Raw genomic sequence first — 19,945 nt, forward strand, 5'->3', positions numbered from 1 at the left:
GATGGAGCTAAACATCCCACAAAGAATATAAATTCTTTTCCCTTCCAGCACAGGCTTATACTAGCTGAGGCCTTGTAGATCATCTAGTTCCAACCCCCCTGCCATGGGCAGGGACACCTTCCACTAGACCAGGTTGCTCAAAGCCCCATCCAGCCTGGCCATGAACACTTCCAGGGATGGGGCATGATGAGGCTGGTGGAGGTAATAAAAACAAGCTAAATTGTTAAGTTACAGGCATATAAAAATTAAACGTTCCCCATGAGAACCTACCTGTGAATGACCTGTTTCCTTTCTCCCCACTGACCTTTTCCTGACACTATAGATGAACCCAGCTCAGCCTTCCTTCAACACTGCATCCAAAGCACACACCAGCAAGTGCTATCAGCACCAGGCAAGTGCTCCATCTTAACATCTTCCTCCTACATTCACTGAGTTACAGCAAACAGGTATGTTTATTCATCTTTTTACTCTCAGAACCGCGCTTTAGATTAAATACTTTTTTCATCATTTCTCTTCCCCCGTGAGTTAGGGGGCACACAACATGTATCACACTCTGTATTTCTTGCAGGCAGATTCTTCTACCATCCTCTCCTAAAAGTCTCTTTTTGTTCCCTGGAACATTTTGATCCCTCTTCTCCATAGCTGCTCCAGATTGGGGTGTCTTTTCAAGCACAGAAGTATGTTCAGTATTGCCAGGGAATATGAGAATCCTAATAAGTCTTTTTTTTTAATTGAGATAACTTCTTCTGAGGTGCACCCTTGCATTTTTCATGCATGAGAATGGTGGTTCATGGTTGTTTTAGAATTAGGAAAGAAAAATAAAGTGATGATCTCATGTAATTCTTTGGGCTTCCAGGGACAACAAAGGGAGAACACAGAACTATTAAAGAATAAGCCTGACAAGAATAAAATACAAACCAGGTTGCAACTAGCTAATAGAAATAAAAGATACCAAAGATGTGGTGAGACAGAATCTTCAAACATAATAAAGGAAAAAGTTAGCATCAATATATCTAAGAGTACGCAAAAAAATTCAGAATCCTAAGAAGTGGTATTATTAAAGAAAAAAACCCTTTACAGGAGCTACCAATTAATGGTATGTCCCCCATAAATGACTTCATAAATAACCGCTCCTATTTCCACTGTCATTCTCCATGTTATTGTTTTGCTGGCTTCCCAACAAATGTTTTAATGGTACTTATTGCCAAGGAGCACCCTCCCACTGCCATAACTCAAGGTCCTCAATAACTGCTCTTCTGTTGTGAAATCTAATGCGAAGGCCAAACCCTACCAGCCCGCAGCATACTAAGTTCTAATAAATTGCTTAATATATTCAATACAAATGACAATTTATGTTACATCCTCTACTCCCATGTCTTTAATTATCCTGTTTTCAAAAACATTTTAAGAAGTCTCACATCACACAGTCAGTCTTAAAAGCCAAAGATTTATGACTATGGACTGATTTCATCATTTATTCCATTCTTTCTTATACATTACAGCTCGTACAGCATTTGGCCTTCCATCATATGGAAAACCTAAGCTGTCTGTAAATCTATTCCTAAATACAGAATGAGATAAATACAAAATGTTATGTGGGGGGGAAAAAACAACCCTGATTTTTGTCTATTAAAAAATGGCTTCCTAGTAGTGTTAATGTTCAGGATAAAATAATCTAATACTAAAGAAGTCCAATGAAAACATTCACTCAGTGTCAAGCAGTAGTCAAAAAGGGAAGGACTTGACAAAATGCAAGCAAAAAGCATTACGATGCTTTTGTAACCTTCAGAGAAGGGAAGAAGGTACAACTTCAGGCATAGCACAATTTGATAACATCTTTTTTTATGTTATATATAATTTGCTTTAACCATGAATTAAAAAAAAAAAAAAGGCATGGCAAATGAGATTTTCCTAACATTTAGAAAAGAATAATGACTTGGGGGTTTATTTTTTCAAGTCAAATTCATTGTCACCTATCTGGCACATTTGACAAACCCAGAAGTGTGTGGTACACAACAAAAATTCTTTTTAACCTCCACATTAACCTCACAGGTCAGTGGGCTGGGGAGCAAAGCTGGTAAGACCATTCATGTACGTCAGAGGGACTTAACTAGTCCATGTATAGGACAGTTCCTCAATTTCACATGCAAGTCCATACTTCCACATTTTTGCCATGCACTCCCACTTCAGCCTTCACTGAATTTATGCAGTTCTGGCATGGATTCCCAGTACACTTTTAGGTCATGCACTGGCAGAAAACAAAAATTCACCATAAGGAGCAGCTGCTTCAAGAGACACGCTCAAAGATGCAACCTGAATTTTCCCTCATATAAGCCACGCATATACATGGGCAACAAATGAACTTAAAACAGAGGTTAAGGTTTGTGTTTAAAACACGACTTGGAGAACTGGAGATAGTCTTAGTCTGCTGCTACACACTAGAGCCAAAAGAGTAATTACAGACTAGAAAGGAGCTTAAGAACACACTTGGATATTACAGGTCTGTGTAAGATAAGGAGCATAAAGCAGTCAGGATTAAATGTCAGTTTAAAAGTGATTTCCTCACGTCTGTGATTGCTCTGATAGGCAGTGGGCTTTAGTAGCCCTCCTTAATGTCAAATTACAAGAGCTTTGGGAGCAGAGACAGCTAGAAAGTAGAAAAAAACCCAAACAAACAACAACAAAACCAAACCCTAAATCTGACAAACCTCATGAACGTTCTTGTAATTTTATGTATCTTAACTCTGACAGAACTGCCTCATGGAAATTCTTCAGTGTATTACTGCAGAGTACCCAGGGACTGAAGGAACACATTACAAAACATGAAAAAACACTTAAAGTAATTCCAGTTACACTGCCTTCTGAAATGCTCCAATATTAGCTTGTGTGTCATCTTGTCCATCTGACCGGCTCTGTAACGTTCAAGTTGTTGTATTAACACATATACACATTCAGAATAAATGTGTGGTTTAGTGTTCAGCCAGTTGTTGCTAATGCATTAAGCAGTAATGCTCACCTCAAAATATATTATTATTTGGTATCATGCTTCAAGTAACTGATGAAAATTGGCCTTCCACCTTAACCCTCAAAACAACATAGGTTACGTGGCATAACATCACACAGTCTGTACAAGTATTTACAATGTCTTAAGAAACCTTCACTAAAAACCATCCTTTTGCTTCACAGTTAGCTATAATTAATTCTCTGCAGATTTTTAATCAAACCGTGTAAAAGATCAAACTACTTCCTCAGGTAGAGCAGCAATTCTTGAAAATTTCTCTATTTTTGGAGTACGCTAAGTAAGCAAATTTATCAATTTCAGCTGGAGAAGATGAATATTTTCACAGCATGAATAAACGAAATTAGTAACCTCTTCCATCAGGATTCTGCTCATACTCTTTTTTTTTTTTTCCCTATATAGTTTTCAATAAAACGTATCACCATGTTTTACACATCTCATCAGACTCTATACAGTCCACGGTCTTTCTTTCCCTAGTTAAAGAAGCTGTTTTTGAATATTTCTCCTTAGGCATTTATTTCATTGTTCTCCTAGGCCTCCTCACTGTAGTTACACTGGAAAACCTTGTTTCAAGGCGATCAGAATACGTGGAAACTCTCCTTCCCACTCCCCAAATGATACCTCACATCTAAATCCCATTTGGTAATTTCTTCTCAGGTTCTTACAGTCTTCATCCTTGCTTCGGTAAATCCCAGGGCAGCATAAGTCTTTTGGCATAACTCATAAATGAGAAGCTACATAAGACACCACATTTCATTGCATTTAAGCCGCCTGGCCCATTTAAAAAACATATTTAATCCAAGATTGGTCAGAATGGAGGAACTGGATGTTGAGCACCCCTTAGAATCTTGAGAAAAGGTAAAACAAGGGTAGAATGAGGACAGCTCTTCCTGACCGCCTCAAGAATACATTTTCACATTAAAAGGGTCACTGTGAATGGTAGCACAATATGCTTAGTTCAGCCTCCCATGGTCACAAAGTCCTTGAGCACTACGTTGAAACAGGCAACACAGGGCAACTAACATCATGAGCACCTTGGGTGCTTCCTTATATGCTCACTAAGCACCTAAGAACTGAAATTGCAACACCCTACTTGCTACGCTGCACTTAAATTTACTAATCCATTCATTACATGCTAGCTACTTACTCCTGATCAACACTAGTTTTACAGTCAATGTGTTCATTATGTTCTCAGTTCTCTCTCTGAACCTCTTCCTTTGTTTTATCCGTGGTATCTAGTCACCTGCCTTCTACTTCACACCAAACATTTTCTTTCTCAGCTTGAGGGTTTCCCGTCTGATTTTCAGGGTAAGCAATACTGGGGGGGGGGGGGGGAGGGGGGGGAAGGAGGGGGGAGGAACTTGCTGAAATAATATACAAGGACAGTCTGGAAGCTGATTAGAATTCAGAAAAAAAACCAAACCAAACAAACCAAACCCCCCACACACATTAAAACCTTTTACAAGTAAGTTATTTGCTTAGTGCTTACATATTTTGCAAGCGTAACTACTGAAGAACTAGTGCTACTGCTTTTTATGAAGAAGCAGAAATGCCGGTACTTCTTCCTCCTTCAAAATGAATGGCAAAGGAAAGTGAACAGATGATCCATATTCCCTGGCTGTACAAAATGAGTGCCACTCCTGTACTTGCTGAGGATACTCAGGTTCAGGATATGTTGACAGGACAATTGAATTGTTTGAATTGTGTCATTTTTGGGAAGGAAGCTGTCTCTATCACACACAAACTGCCTGCATTCAGAAGTCATTCATTTCAACCACAGAGAAATACAAGGCTACTTTGGAATGCAGACTGGAAAAGACTACATGAAAAAGGCCATTTTGCATAAATTCATCTGTATAACTGCACAATCCCATACGATAAATATGAGAAAAATGAACTAATTATTTAGCATTTGCATACAAATTACATATGTTTGGGTTTTGTGGCATGAGTACCTGTGTGATCTTGGGCCAGTTTCTGAACCTCTCTAAATCTTACTTCCTTGTTTGCAAATTAGATTAGTATTAGTTATGCAGGATGGGGTGAGGCTTAATTAACTCATGTTTGTACAGAGATCCCCGATCTTCAGATACTGTGCAGAAGGACTAGAAAAATGCATTTACGAAGCAAAGAAGCACGTAAGCCCGTGTCCACATACAACAAACATTTGGCATATCAAATTCATATTTGTACTATACTCGTATTTGTACTATATATTCAAATTTGTACTAACATTTATTTGCGCTAGGAGCAAAATTACATTAGCAGAAAGTATAAAATATGTATATTAAAAGTAACTAATTCACTTACTTCTTCCTAATTTCTAGGTCTGAAACTGGAACACATCTCAGGCCAGCTCCCAATACCATGAGGGATGATGTTAGTAACACAGTTACCCTCAGACCTAAGATGAAAAAACAGTATTTTACAAATTAAGTCAGCAATATTGCAAAAAAAGTATTGCCTAAATATACGTATTCACACACAGTCTCACAGAAGTAAAGCATATCTCTATCAAATCATAAGCACTTTGGTGCTGATAGGAATTACAGATACATTAAGAAATCCTGTGTTATTTTCTAGACTTACACTCCAGAATTCAAGGCTTACTCTTGTCATATTATCACTCAGGACTGTAGCCAAAATCTTACGTTCGTGGAAGTGGAAGTGAAAAGTGATAATAAAAGTATCATCAAAACGTACAATATCCCCTTTAGAATTAGAAGCATCAGGGAATATGCTGCAGTAGGAGCACAGGTATCTAGGTAGATCCAAAGAAAAATCTGGACTTGTACATCCTTTTCCAACCATTTAATGAGCACAGACACAGCACTTACTGTTTGGTTGGTTTTGTTTTTTGGTATTTTTGGAGAGTTTTTTGTAATGCAGATATGCATTTAATCCTAAAGAAATAACCATTTATTCAGGGGGCGAAAAGTGCGTGTATTTTTTTTGCAGTCCTTGCAACTAGGCCAGGTTTTTGCTGCGCTCAGCTCAAATTGTCAAAGGTTATAAATACAGTACATTAGAAAAAAAGCTAGAATCGACTGATTCCTTGAATGTGCTTTTTCCTCATACCATGATTCTCGACTGAGAAGTACGTAGATTAGAAACAACTTTATCTCCAGTGCTGCAATTCCTTTTGCCAGCAGTTTACTTGCTACTGCTAAGGTGTTTCCAGCAGTGGCAAACAAAGAGAACAGTGACAGCTGAGGGGCTTAACCTCCAGAATCTTGTAAAATACCAAAATCATATATACACACAATTATAAACCACTGATATAGTCTATCACTCTGAAATTGTAACACTTAAAACAATTTCACAGCAACAAACAAAACCAATGGCTTCTATATTCTTAGCCAAACATAATAAACATTTAAATGATGATAAACATGCAGTATCTCTAACATTTAGGTCAAACTAGCAACTACCCAAGTCCCTATGATAACTCACCTAACAAACAAACAATTTTGATTCATTCTAAAACTGCCAGTTTTCACAGAAGCACTCCCTCTGTGTTAATGATTCCTGTAACCGGTACAATTGAAACAGTAGTCACATTAAATATTTTGTCTCCATGTGACTTTTATGGGGGTTTTAGAGCACATGTTTTACTAAAATGTTATTTTAGAAGACAAGACATCCCTTTGCTCTCATTGCAACAGCTCTTAGTGAACTTCACCCACGGGTATGCAACTCCTCATGCTGGGCACTGCACAAACCAACCCAAAAACAGCTCCTCTCTCAATCCACCTAGCCCAAGACAACCCAAACAAAAAGAAGTTCTGAAATGGAAGTATGACTTCCTTTGGTGTGTCTTGGTCATTAACAAAAGGAACGCCACCTGCTGTCCTGCAGCTCCAAAGGACACCTCACATCCCTGACGCCCTGGAGAAGCATCATCAGTCGAGAACATTTGTTTCCTTGAAGGATTCCCAACGCCTGCCCAGACCTACTTGCTTGACTCTGCTCAACCAGCATGTTGCTGTTAAACTGGTTTTTCAAGCGTGTGTGTTCAGAGAGCCCTAACTAAATGCCCAGATAATAGGGCTGTTCAAAATCTTCATGTTCTTCTGTTTGCTGGGCCACCAGGCAAGCCTTCGTGCCATGCTTAACCCCGTATTACCATACTGCATATGTTGTGGAGGTAATTATTTGTATCAGGATCGCATATACGATGCTTTTGCCTTTCCTCCTGGGAAATGATCTCTGTTAGCATTGCTTTTGTGCATAATGAGAACTTGTATGCAGTAAGAATTAAAATTTTATCAACAGAAAAATAAAACCAAGTCTTTTAACTGAAAACCCTGAAGTTCTCCATTTGGAAACGCTGCCACAATATTGCAGGAAAGCTCTAGTAATGTACATATCTCCTTCCTATTTTCCATGTAAACCAGGATCTTTTTAAATTACATTTCACAAAACTCATCACGTTCTGCCCTTCAGGAGACACAAGGACAGAGACAGCCTGGAAGGTCCTGCTCACGGGCTGCCACAGGAGGCACAGGCCAGGTGTAAGCCCAGGGCACAACAGGCACAACAGAAACCTAAGTTTAAATCACCACAGGACACAGGATGACAGTTTCCAAATAAAAACCTCCTATTTTGATTTTTAATTTTTTTTTAAATCCCAAAACCAAAAAAAACACAAACCAAGAAAAAGTTTTAATTTAAATCCACAGAAAAGATTCCTAAGAAAAACAACACACCACTCAGTAAAAACTGAATTGGATGCCAAAGTTTCCCCCCAGGTCTAAATTTAGGCTTATCTTTAATGCCAACCTTACATGTCAGGTAATTTTAAAATAAAATGATCAGTTAAAGCCTCGCAATCGCGTATGTTTGATCTCTCCAAACATTCTTTGAAGTCCTTATCTTGAATACTATACACTGTAATGTACCACTTCTAAATGTTTTATTAAACAGATTATTCTTTGGCCTTCCCCCTCCACCCCCACACCTTGATGTGTAAACACACCCCTAAAAACTGCTTCGGCTAAAGCTGCATGTTGAAAATGTGACACCAAGGTGAACAAGTAAGGGACTGTCAGACAGGCAGTGTACTAGAAATTTTCTTTGCTAAACACACAATGTTTACATGATGTATTTCTACCCTCTAAGCACCTTCCTCTTTTATTTTTCTTTACGTTTTAACTCTCTGAATCCGTCCTCTTCACCTTTTGTTAGATATTGGTTTTTGATAGTACTTTTATTATTATTTCAGTATTTTTGCTTTGAACATTGCAGTGGTCCTTAATCTGAATTGGGTATCTTACATTACTCTAAAAGGTGCACCGCAGAGTGTTTCACATAGCAGCGGGCAGCATGGGGACAATAAACCAACATAACCAAACCAAGCCTGAAGAAAAAAAAAAGCCTGTGACCCCTTCAAAGAAATTATTTCTCTATTAAAAAACTACATAGAAGCAATTCACATAACCAAGATTTTGAGCAGATATAATTAACTTCATTAATTTTACCCTGTAAATGCAAGCAGTAATTGATTGGGGGGAGTAAGGGGGTACAGCTACAGCTTCTTAAAATCCATCATCCAGTTTCCAGTCCCCTTCTGCCAGAGGTTTCCGACACATGGCTGGAAAGTGAAGAAACTCCTTTAAAGGGCTTTTCTGCCAATGGAGGAAGTTCTCTGTTCTTTGGAGCTTTTCTCAATAGCTGCTCATTCCCACCCTGCTCTTGCAGGAAGCTTCTGGGCCCCACAGATGACACTGACTGTTGAGCAAAGCGTGGCCACATTCAGAATGGCCACACATCGCCCATTGACAGGAACAGGGAAGTCCGAGATAGCAGCAATATTGCCTCAGTAACAGAAACACATATTAGTTATCATTTATGAGTGAAATAGTTGATGTTCAACTGTTTAACCCTCCTGTGGCTAATAACACAGTCTGCTTTACAACTTTTGCAGCCCACACTACATTTGCCAGGTTTTACTTCTTTTTTAAAAGAACTACCCACAAACTCCTGCCACTATTAGAGATTTAACACAAACTCTCAACCCACAGTCCTCTTAACTCTCCTGCAAAACACACACTTTTAATCCTGCCAAGGCCATATGGTACGAGTAAACCCTTAATGGCTACCTGTGCCGGCAGGGTACGCTGAGCGGATCCAGCCCTTGGCACGCTTCTAGCTGACCCACTGGTTTCCTTTCCTCCCTGCTGGGAAAGCAGCTGCTGCAGCAGCACACACAGTACGATGCACCCAGGGCCCACCACCACCCAGCGCCCACCACAGAACATGAGCAAAACCCAGCGACGCCGTGACATGGGCTCACCCTCAAGCGGGAGGCAGGGGCTGCCAGTGGCACCCAGCTGCTCGGCAGCTCCCTCGCACCAACGTCACGCCATAGCATGCAATATGCATCCCCCACAACCCTTCCAGCATGCCTTACTTTCAAGATGCTGCTTAAAGTAGATGAAAAGAAAATGCATTTCCCCATCCCCACATCGCATTACAGACTTGTAACCCAGAAAGTGATTTATTATGCCCAGTTTAATAAGAAGCTTAATAAAAGATGTTGTAACAGCTACAATGAACTCCTTGTTCCAACTATTTATACATTATCATTTGTCATTCAGAAAGAGGACATTATTAACAACTGTTTAATGCTTTTGTAAGCTTTTGAGAAATACGACCATTCCTTCCCTCACCTGTCAGTCACCCGTCATGACAAAACATCATAAAACACATGACTGACAGACTGTAAAAAACAAACCCCTACTCACACAAAACACACATTCAGGACAAAATTGTCGTTGTGTCGAGAAGTAGAAGTTTCTACTTCTACTGTCTAGTGGCAGCAAACAGCCTGTGCATCCCCCCGGCTGAGGCCAGCGCACCCCCGGCTCCCCAGCTGCGGCTACACACCCACAGAGAGCAACACGCTTCTAGTCCAGAGCATCACACAAACGGCAGATATCGTTTGGGTTTATTTCCTCTCCTCCTCCTCCTAATGCAGCACCCATCTTAGGAAGAAATTCCAGTTGGATATGCAGCACAGTTTTCACCTTTCTGCTAAGATTAATGGAAGTCTGGCCAGAAAGGCCACTGGATTCAGCCCTCCGCCTGGCATGGGTTTCCCTCCTTCTGCTGCAGATACTAAAATCAGTCCTCACAAATACAGAATACAACAAAGCTCTAATTAGAAACAAGTGACATCAGCTTGCCGCACATTTTCACAGCTTTTAAAGACCAGGCTGGAAGTAAGAACAGTCCCTTCTGACACTGAACTGAGAGCGTTTGCTTTAACGGCCCAACTACTATTTTAGCTAAACCACACCTAGCTAAAAACCAAAAATATAAAATCCTGTCTTGATCCACACAGACTAGGAAATGGAAGTCTCTCCAATTTCAACAGCCGTTCCAACAATTCACTGTTAAACTGGGCTTTTCATTCCAATTTAAAGCAAATTCATTTTTCAAACAAATCACTGTTTTGCCTTTCTTGACAAAACAAAGCACAGGCTCTTGCATTTTTCCTTCTATGAAATTAACCAAAAAAAAGGAACCTTTACTTTTGGTTTCAGTAAGCAAAGCACTGAGCTCCAAGTCTCACAATTTTTCTTTGGTCCTGGAACTGGTTTGGTCTTTTGTCTAAACACCCTCCTTATTGTTCAAGTATCTTTTTTTAAACTGATTTCTTTACCGGATACCAATTCTCGGTTTTGTAGGATGGGTCTGCTTCTCTTCCTCCTTAATGCAAGGCTTTACATTTAGCCATGATAAAACAAAAGCTTGATGAAACACCTCACTTCGTCAGGGAATCCTGAAAGCTCAGCACAGAACTTCCTCTTTCATCATCATCTACTGCTCCATAAGTCTTTGTATTTCAAATGTATTTCTAGCAAAATTATACTGATAGCTGTGCCATTTACTCTCAAAAGATCAGTTATCTCTGTCATGATTAAAATTTTTAACAAAATTGCTACCTTTCTAATAAACAGCGAACAAAACTTCTGTTGTGCCTGCACTCAGCCGAATTGATTACTGTCATTAAGGAGGATAAGCAGCAATCCTCTTCCAGAACAAGCATCCTCACACCAAGCCATACAATTCTCAAAAGAAAAGAAACTTTTCACAAATGTAAACAGACTTCATAGCTGAGATGTGGTCCCAATCTTTCTGCTAATACACTGAACAAACTTGAAAAAAAAAAATCAATATATCAGGCCTGCCTCAGATTCCTCAAAAGCACCTGATTGCAGAGGAACATAAATTTTGTTTGGAAACTCAATAGAAAATACATTCTCAAGAATAGCATCAACCACACTCGGAAGCAAGAAAAACTGGGAACCAAATACAAAGACTGCGTGCAAGAGAGAACAAGTACCAGGTCATATGTAGCAAACCAAAAATTACTCCTAGTTTGATGGCCAAGAAATTGTAGGGTGCTATTAAGCACAGCCTGGGTCTCCCTTTCTCTTTGGCTATATGATGGTGATGTTTCTGCTATTGCCCCATCTTTCATAAGCTGTGTTTTTAAGACAAAATGAAATCAATTGTTTCCATCTGTTCCTCTGGCTCTATGTGGCACTACCAAAACAGCATCTAAATTTCAGCTGAAAAGGTTTGGGACTGGAGTTTTTTTTTTCTGATTGAAAATGAAGCAAACTCAATTTAAGCATTCTGCAAGACAGGTCACAGCATCCTTCTGGCATCAAACAGTAAGAACCAAACTCTATCGTATAGGACCCATCTGAAATAAAGTAGACCCAAAGCTACATTTCAACCCCCAGTCTTATCTGGGATATACAAAAAAGCAGACCTTTTCCAGTATGAATCCCACAACACAGCCCAGTTCCACCTTTCAGTGGAGGACTGCAGGGCAAGGGAGATTCCACTAAACAGTGCTCCTATTTCCATCTGACATAAACAGGAGGCAGATTGAGATCCCCAGACAAAATACATACTAGAAACCTCTTGAAATGTAGATGTAGGAGGTAATGATATTCAGAGGGGCAACTTCTCTGTATCTTACAGCTGTTGTAACAGAATCCATCAGCAACAGCTGCCCAGTCAATACCCATGCTACAAGGAGGAGTTCGAAATTTCATATAAATTATTTTATTCGAAAAATTTAAATTAGAGAAAACAAACTTTGTACATATAAACACAGCAACATCAACTTTTAGTTCCTGTGGTTTGATACAGACTTTCTAGTCAGGGTCAGAAATTTGGAAGAGCCAATACCCCAGAAGTGTCATCACCAGTGATGCGGGGGAACCCCCAGGGAAATCCTTGCCAATGAGGAAGAAAGACTGATGCCAGGGACCAGACCTGACCCAAAGATAAAGTTATTTCTGCTGCTAGCACTTGATGGAACACACACAGCAAGGCTGTGTGCAAGAATGAAAAAATAAGGGCTAGCACTGGTCCCCACCTTTTTTCAGTGTAACTCTCAGATGAAAATCATATTCTCTGCATAAACGCCATCATGTCAGTCCTTGTAAGAACAGCATCACTCCCAGATTTTGAGGTTAGTTAAGAGTCTTGTAAAAAATCCCAATATAACTAAGAGACTCAAAGCACAAAATTTAGCCAGCCAAGTCTTTCAGAGAGAAGACACTCATTGAGGGAAATGACTGAACACGTGTAACAACTAAAACAGATAAGGAACCTGTTAGGACATAATTGTGAGAAGCAAAGCTAAATATAATGCAATTGAGAATTATTATGACAATCACACAACCACTCCGCAATTCCCGAGCTGCTGCATCCTTCTCTATGTGCATCCTGACTGTAAGGAAACCAAGACATTTAAGTATTCACACTCTAAGGGCACCTCTCACTTCTAGTTTGTATTGTAAATACTCTTGTTTCATAGTATCCCTCCTTCCCCTCCGCCCTTAACATTCGTTAAAGCATATTAAAAATCTTTATTTTTCTCTTTACTCTAGATAGAAGGATTTGACTACACCTGTTAGAAGGAATAACAAGCTATCACAACTATTTCAGGAGGCTCCATGGTGCTTTTGTCTCATTTGCATGAATGAGGTCAAGCCAATGTGATCAGTGGACCCATCCTGGTTTAACACTCTCCCAGCATATTAAGCAAGCACATAATCAACCTCTAAAAATATGTCAAGAAGTATAGCTTAATCCTCTACCTCGCTACTCCTCTACGCTTATTAGAAACTTAAAGACCCAAGTTCTTCTATGGTGTTTTACAGATTTGGCTCTACTACCATGGATTTAACCACAATTGGTGCTAGACTGTACCTGTAAATACACTTATTATTCAGAGTTCATGCAGCAGTTTAAAAGTTTGGTACTATAAAAAAAGTCTCGATCTCAAAAACTGAACAGGCTTAATCTGATCTATTGGATAAATAGAAAAGTAGTTTACAAGTATTGAAGTTTCCTTCCATATGTCAGTTAAGGATTTTGAAGCATCCTAACAGTTTAACATCAACAATGGAAAAACAAATGGCAAAAGATGCAGATTAAAAATCTGCATTGCAAGTTTCTAAGTGTGTTGTAAATTTAATTTATCAATCCAGAGACTGACATTTTACCTGAACAGATAAACAAAGCGCTGAGTTGCATGGTATTTGCCTGAAGATCAAAATGCTGATACTAGAATCAGTTTTAGGCTCTTTACTAAAATATCTCCTATTCTTTAATACCATGTTTCTTGGCTTCAAAGGATACCAATTATCCTAGCTGTTTATTGATATCATATATTTTACTGCAGAGAGCATCCATTTTATCACCAACTAATTCAAGCGCAATGACCCTCTCGTAACGCTTGTAGAACGCCTCTGAGAGAAGAGAACACTGGTCTGGGGCAGCGGGACCTGCATCTCTTGACATGTCTTATGAAACTGGGCCATCCGCTTATCTTCAACTTAATTTCTCTCTTCACCCTCTCCTCTGCCTTGTTTATTCGGGCTATAAACACATGGAAATAGGAGCCACTCTTACCATTAGTATTAGAAAGGTTAGTAGATCAGGCCTCTTCACCTGGGGTCAGTGCAGCACTGGGATAAAACAAAGACGTGTTCCAGTGCTTACTAAATCTGTGAAATCAATATACAAACACTTGTAAGAGTTGTTCTTCCTTCCTTCACCTCAGGCACCTGCTTTCTACTCTCAGCTCCAGCGTTTACTGAAACATGAAGATCCAGGTGAAACATTTAATTCATCGTTGCCATTTGATAAACTGAAAGACTACGTAATGGAGCATGTGTGTGTGTATGTGTGTGCTAGTGTATACATACAGAGATGCAGAGCAACTGACAAAAATAGCTAGTAATGCAGTCAGGGACTAAACCTCTTCATTAATTTTGAAGCTAAACTACAGATGCTCATTAACAAGCCAAGAGAAAGCAGAAGACAACAAACCTTTGCTGTAGCTCTTGCTGTTGTATTTGTGGACGAACACTGACAACTCAAGGCCTTTCAGTACCAAACAACGGGAAGGAAGCTTTTTCTTTTCCCACTCATTTTAAGGGCTTCCGATTGCACAGCAGGCTTAATTCCCACACAGCTAACTACAGATCCTTACCTGTGGTGACAGAGAGGAAAAACAATCCGTCTTGTACACATCTATCAGGGAAGACGTTCTGTCATTATCTTGGTAGTACTTGCCCACGCTACCCAATGGTGTGTGAAATTCCTCATTTTAAGAAACACAGAGGCATTTTGCTTTGCTGCGACAGAGCGTCAAGAAGCAGCCATGCAGCAAGGATTGGCAGCTACACTAAATACTTCCTAGTGCATCCACTAAGTAGGACACCAGCTGCCAAGTTTTTCCTTTTTACTACCCCTGCTGTGAGCTGAGGGAAAAAAAAAAAAAAGAGCCATAAGAGTCTCATCGATGCAACATCCATGTGGGTTTTGTGACTTTTAGGAAAGGCTGTGGAGTGAGCTTTTAATTTTCCTTTGTGTGAAAAGTTGCAGTGTTAGTTTAACATTAAAAAGCACCTGGCACAGTTTAGGGCACACAGTTCACACCCTTTGCAGCACTGTAATGAGTTCTAAACTCATTTAAGTTAGTTCATCATAGTTACATTTTTTTAAGACTCCTGATCAATTTTTTTAGGTTCACATGATTAACTCAAAATTAACAACTCCACCTTTCTCAAATATTCAAAGGGGGCGGCACTCATTTAAAAAAAAAAAAAAAGTTTGTAATTGTACTTGACATTCTGTATTCCAGAAAAACATCAGCAAGCTGCAAAAATCAGAAGACCTCTCACTTTCAAAACACATTACTCTCTCAGGATGAGTCATATGGATCTGCAGCTTTTTAAAAAAGAGGAAAAATCTAAAGATCCTCTCTACTACAAGTCTGCATGAGAAAGCTTAATTTGTAGCTTTTGAGGAAGTTGGAAGCTATACTGGGTCGCCAGTGGGACAATTCAAACAATATTCTCCAAGAAAAACTCCAAAATATTCTAACAGAGAATTACCAAAACATCATGTTTCTTAAATTTACTTCTGCTCATCTCAGCACTGACCTTGGTTTTGGGGGGTTTAGGTGTTTTTAAACAAATGTTTGCCAAACAAAAATATTTGGTTCATATCAATGTCAGACTATAGATTTTCACAACAGGGAACGTTATTTCAGGACCTGTGTTATGTACTACCAACTTCTTCAGCTCTGTTGAGGCAAGTAAATACCCATTTTACATGGCTCCTCTCTCACAAGCAGAGCACTTCTTACCAGAAAAAAAACCCACAAAACTACAAAAGCATAAGTAGAAATTCACAATGCAGAAAGTAAACAAATTTTATTAACAAGTAATGTACCTCATTTTTGCAGGTACTCCAGACTTGTTTTTCACTCCTAAAACATAACATGAAACTAACTCCTACAAACATCAGCCAAGAACAATGAATAAAGTTTGTTTTGTTTTTCAATGGTAATGTGTTACTAGAATTTAGAAAGCAGTAAAGTTGGGTTAGTTCAGCATTACCAAATGAAAACACTCTTTCTTTGTTCATACTTTGTTTATTCTGATAGGGAAAAAAAAAAAAACCCAAACAGTATCATATTAATGTTTTAAAGGAAACAGACCAGTTTTCCTTTCAGCTTTTGAAGGCCAAACCCTGATGTCTTTTTTCTCTTTAACAGAATTATAAACTAATGGCTAGGAATTATAAATACAGTACAAACATACAGCTAGCGAAACAAATGCAATACAACTTTCTTAAGTACTTTACTACTTCCATAATACAAGTCTATGAGAAAGCCCAAGGGACTTCCATAACAGCAGAGTCATTGTTGTCGTTTCTGTTACAGAAGACAGCACCAGCTACTTTTATGTAGCACAGTTGCCACACTCTTAAAAACTACTATAAGAAAGGAGATTGGCAAAATTTACATGTTTTTAAAATGCAGCAAAGCAGTGTACAATGTAATTGTATTTTAGCTGTTTCTGTCCTGTTCCACAAGGCTTTCCAGAAGGGGAGAGACACCAGCCAGAGAAGCCACATCCAACCCAGCATCCCGCTGCTGGTGTCTAGATCACGAAGCCAGACATCCATTGCCGCCAAACCCATACAAGAAGAACAGGCACCCTCCTCTGCATCAGCAGCACTAGGGGAGCCCCGCGGGGGGCGGGCTGGCTGTGGCTCAGGGCACCTCGGGGAAGGGAGGGGGAAGGAAGGGCCAACACAGTCCCCAGCTGACATGGGGCACTGCCAGGCAGAGTTAGAGGTTGCATTGTGCAGAGAAAAGACTGGGACCTTGTTGGTTATAAGAACAGGCAAAAAGGTCAACCACATTCAAACAGACCTCCCAGCTCCTGGTTTGAAAAGCACTCCTCAAGCCAGTTCACAAAAGCTGTTTGCTGATCTGCAGCCAGCATGCTGCACATGCAACCCAGGAGGGATGCAGGCACCCATCATCCTCAGTATTTGCTACTGGCTACCTAAGTCACATTTACTACTGCCTTTTGCTCACTTAGCATCCTTTTCCCTGTGCCTCCTACTTATCTCCTTCTTCCACCTCTCCCATCCCCACCACTCCCTGCCCTTCAGCTCCAAATCCTGTTTCTGCATCCATGACTCCCATGCTTCACACACTACCTTGTTCCATACTCTCCCCTCAGTCTCTTCCCACCTATCCAAGGGCTTTTCCCACATCTGCTCTCACTGCTTTGAGTCCTGAGCTTCTAGCATCCAACTTCTCAACAAGCAGGAGGAGTAGGACAGAGGGAAATGGAAGGACAAGATCAGCACACCACAACAGCAAGGAGACACACAGGTGAGGCAGCAGATAGAGAAGAGCTGACTGCTTAGTCAGATTAGGAAGAATTTGGATCAAGAAGTTACGAGGGTTAGTAAAAATACATGAGCATACAACAGGGGAGATATCAGTGCATAGCTGCCCTAGTATTATACTCTCTGTAGTCAACTTCTAAAAGCTACTGCTGACAAAGTATCTTCCTAGCTGGAGCTGTGTCCTGACCCAGTTCTGGGATGCTTAAGTGCTTTAACTCTGCTTGTGTTAGCAGCCGCATAATAAAAGTAAGGGATCATATTTTACACTGGTAAATGATTTCCCCTATTCATCAGTTTGTCAACATCAAGGTATATAGCAAGTTACATACCCACGCTCACTGTGCCTGTATGCTTAGTGCTCCAAAGCCTCAAGATAACGTTATCCTCAGATAACATGGCTATTACTATTCCCACATGAGCTACGCAAACACATTAGGATTTTACTTTCCATCATGAAAAAGGTGTTTTAACTCCAGCATGCAATTTCCTGATGTTCTTTAGTATGTGGTGTTTCAAAGAGCTGTCCTAGCATCACCGCTGCAGCTCAAAGAAGTGTGCAAAAAGTACAGCAATTGCATCAAGGGTAGCAGTATAAAGTTCCAAGTCTGTGGAGATATGGTACAAAGCAAGAGACAGGGAGTGATATCATCTAACATAAAGAACTAGCTCCAGAAGAGGATATCTGCTTACAGTCATGATTGATGCTTTCAACTCAACCTGGCCCATCAGGAGGTATGGGAAGTGCTGCTAACAATCAAGCTAGTATTGCCATGATGAATCATAGTGGCATCAACTTAATACAACTCGTCAGATGCTAGTTAAACCACTCTATGCTGCTAATCGCTCTGTGTATCTCAAGTGGTCTCTCGCAGCATGCCTGACTCCAGTAAGCATGGGCCAATCTATTGTCTAATAAGAATATTAGAGATACATAACTCACTTCTGCAGGAACTTGCGTAAATGCCCTGTGGACTTTCATGCAGCCGCAGTATATAAAATTAAGCAACAAAAGATAAGTTACATTCAGACTTCTTTTTTCTTTTCTTCTGATGGCATAGAGGAAAAGTATGTCTATACAAACACACACACCAGCAACAAATCAAAATAAAGTTTTATAAAATCAAGCTGATCAAATATCTGCTCTAGTGGGATTTACCTATATTCAGCTCTCTAATTGCTTCTTTCATCTTTTCAAATGAAAAACAACACTTCATGTCATTTCGTCCAAGATTTGTTAGTGTTAGCTGAGGAAAATTAATCCTGTTCATGGAATCTGATAGGTATGGATCAGTATCCCTTATAAGACAATGAAATACGCATCACTCACAGCTTGCAGTAGAGGATGTCCACAGGACGGAACAGAATAGACTGGAGTAAAACAGGTATTTTCCTTCAAACTTTTTTTTACATTTGGTTGAAGTGCATCAATCACTTGCCTTTTCACCAAATACATACAGATTTCACTTCATGAGTCAAGGCGTTCTCTTCCCTGCCCTGCCCCCCCCCTTTTTTTTTTAAACTGAAGCACTAAATTCACACTTAGCTTTCATTACATCTGAGAGAGCCTTCTGCTGCTCTTGTTGAGTTAACAAGACCTTTTCCATTAACATAAATGCTACTGAGTAGAATCAGTTGTTTATAATAAAACTACTCCCTGTAATCCCAGTGTACTTCAGTCGAGCGCCAGAAACACCACACTTTCCCTTCTCACTGGCTCCTTGCCATTCTACCCGCATTGTCGTACCTGTAGTTTTCCCATCAGTGTTTCTTTCCTGTAGGCTGTACTAATCCACCAAAACCATAATGTCTGTATAATTTTTTTCTATTGTTGAAGTGTGTAAATCCCTTTATAGCTTGATCTCACCGAATTAAATTAAAGTCTTACAGCCTTACACTGAGACTTATCCTAAGCATCTTCAGCTCAGGCTCACACTTGAAGTTGACCTGTGAATTGGTCATTTTGAAATATTGGCCACATATTTTGCTGTCATGCATCTGAGATAAGAAAAGCCTATTTCTGAGATCATGACAAAGAGGAGCTGAAAATCTGTTTCTTTGCCACAAGGTGAAAACTCACAAGACTTTAAAGGTTCATGATTTGCCTATTTTTGTCTTTCTGTTAACCAAAACCCCACATGTTTATGATTGCTTGGGGCACAAAAGAACTATGAATACTTCCATTAAAAACTCTGCATGTTCCTGTGAGTGCCACTGTCCACCTATACCCACAGTGATACCTATCACCAACTAGACTTGCTGCAGTTTTTCTAAGTTACTAGTAACATACTCCAATTTATATTTACTGCTACACTGTCTGTCATTCAGGCTGTCAGACAAGGACCCTGAGAGACCAAGTGCAATGGAAACACTTAAGAGAAATAAAGTCTCACCCATCTGTTGGCTTCATTTGACCATTCATGTTTCCACTGACTTCTGGTACAACCACCTGCTTCCTCTATGCTCTGTGTACCCACCTACACATCTCTCAAAATAAAACCAAAGGCATTGCACAAACACCTCATAGATGAAAATCTAGAGGGAAAACAAATTCACCTTAAGTCATCTGCCTTCTGTTCCAATGACCCTAGATGAGAGTTAGAGGAGTGAAAAGATCCCCTGGACATAAAATCAGTTTTTCCATGCATGCAACACAAAGTGACAATTTGAGAACTTCAA

At 39.8% G+C, this 19,945-nt stretch overlaps 1 protein-coding gene across 1 annotated transcript in view; it reads right to left on the bottom strand.

Annotated features, from left to right (window-relative positions):
• SLC49A4 (solute carrier family 49 member 4) overlaps positions 1 to 19,945 on the bottom strand; it is a 67,996-nt gene that overhangs the window by 42,878 nt on the left and 5,173 nt on the right. The window contains exon 2 of the mRNA XM_037396693.1: positions 5,330 to 5,423. Within this exon, the coding sequence (XP_037252590.1) occupies positions 5,330 to 5,423 (94 nt within the window). The remainder of the gene's footprint in view (positions 1 to 5,329; positions 5,424 to 19,945) is intronic.

This window comes from Falco rusticolus, chromosome 8 (assembly GCF_015220075.1).
Source record: "Falco rusticolus isolate bFalRus1 chromosome 8, bFalRus1.pri, whole genome shotgun sequence".
Lineage (NCBI taxonomy): Eukaryota > Metazoa > Chordata > Aves > Falconiformes > Falconidae > Falco > Falco rusticolus.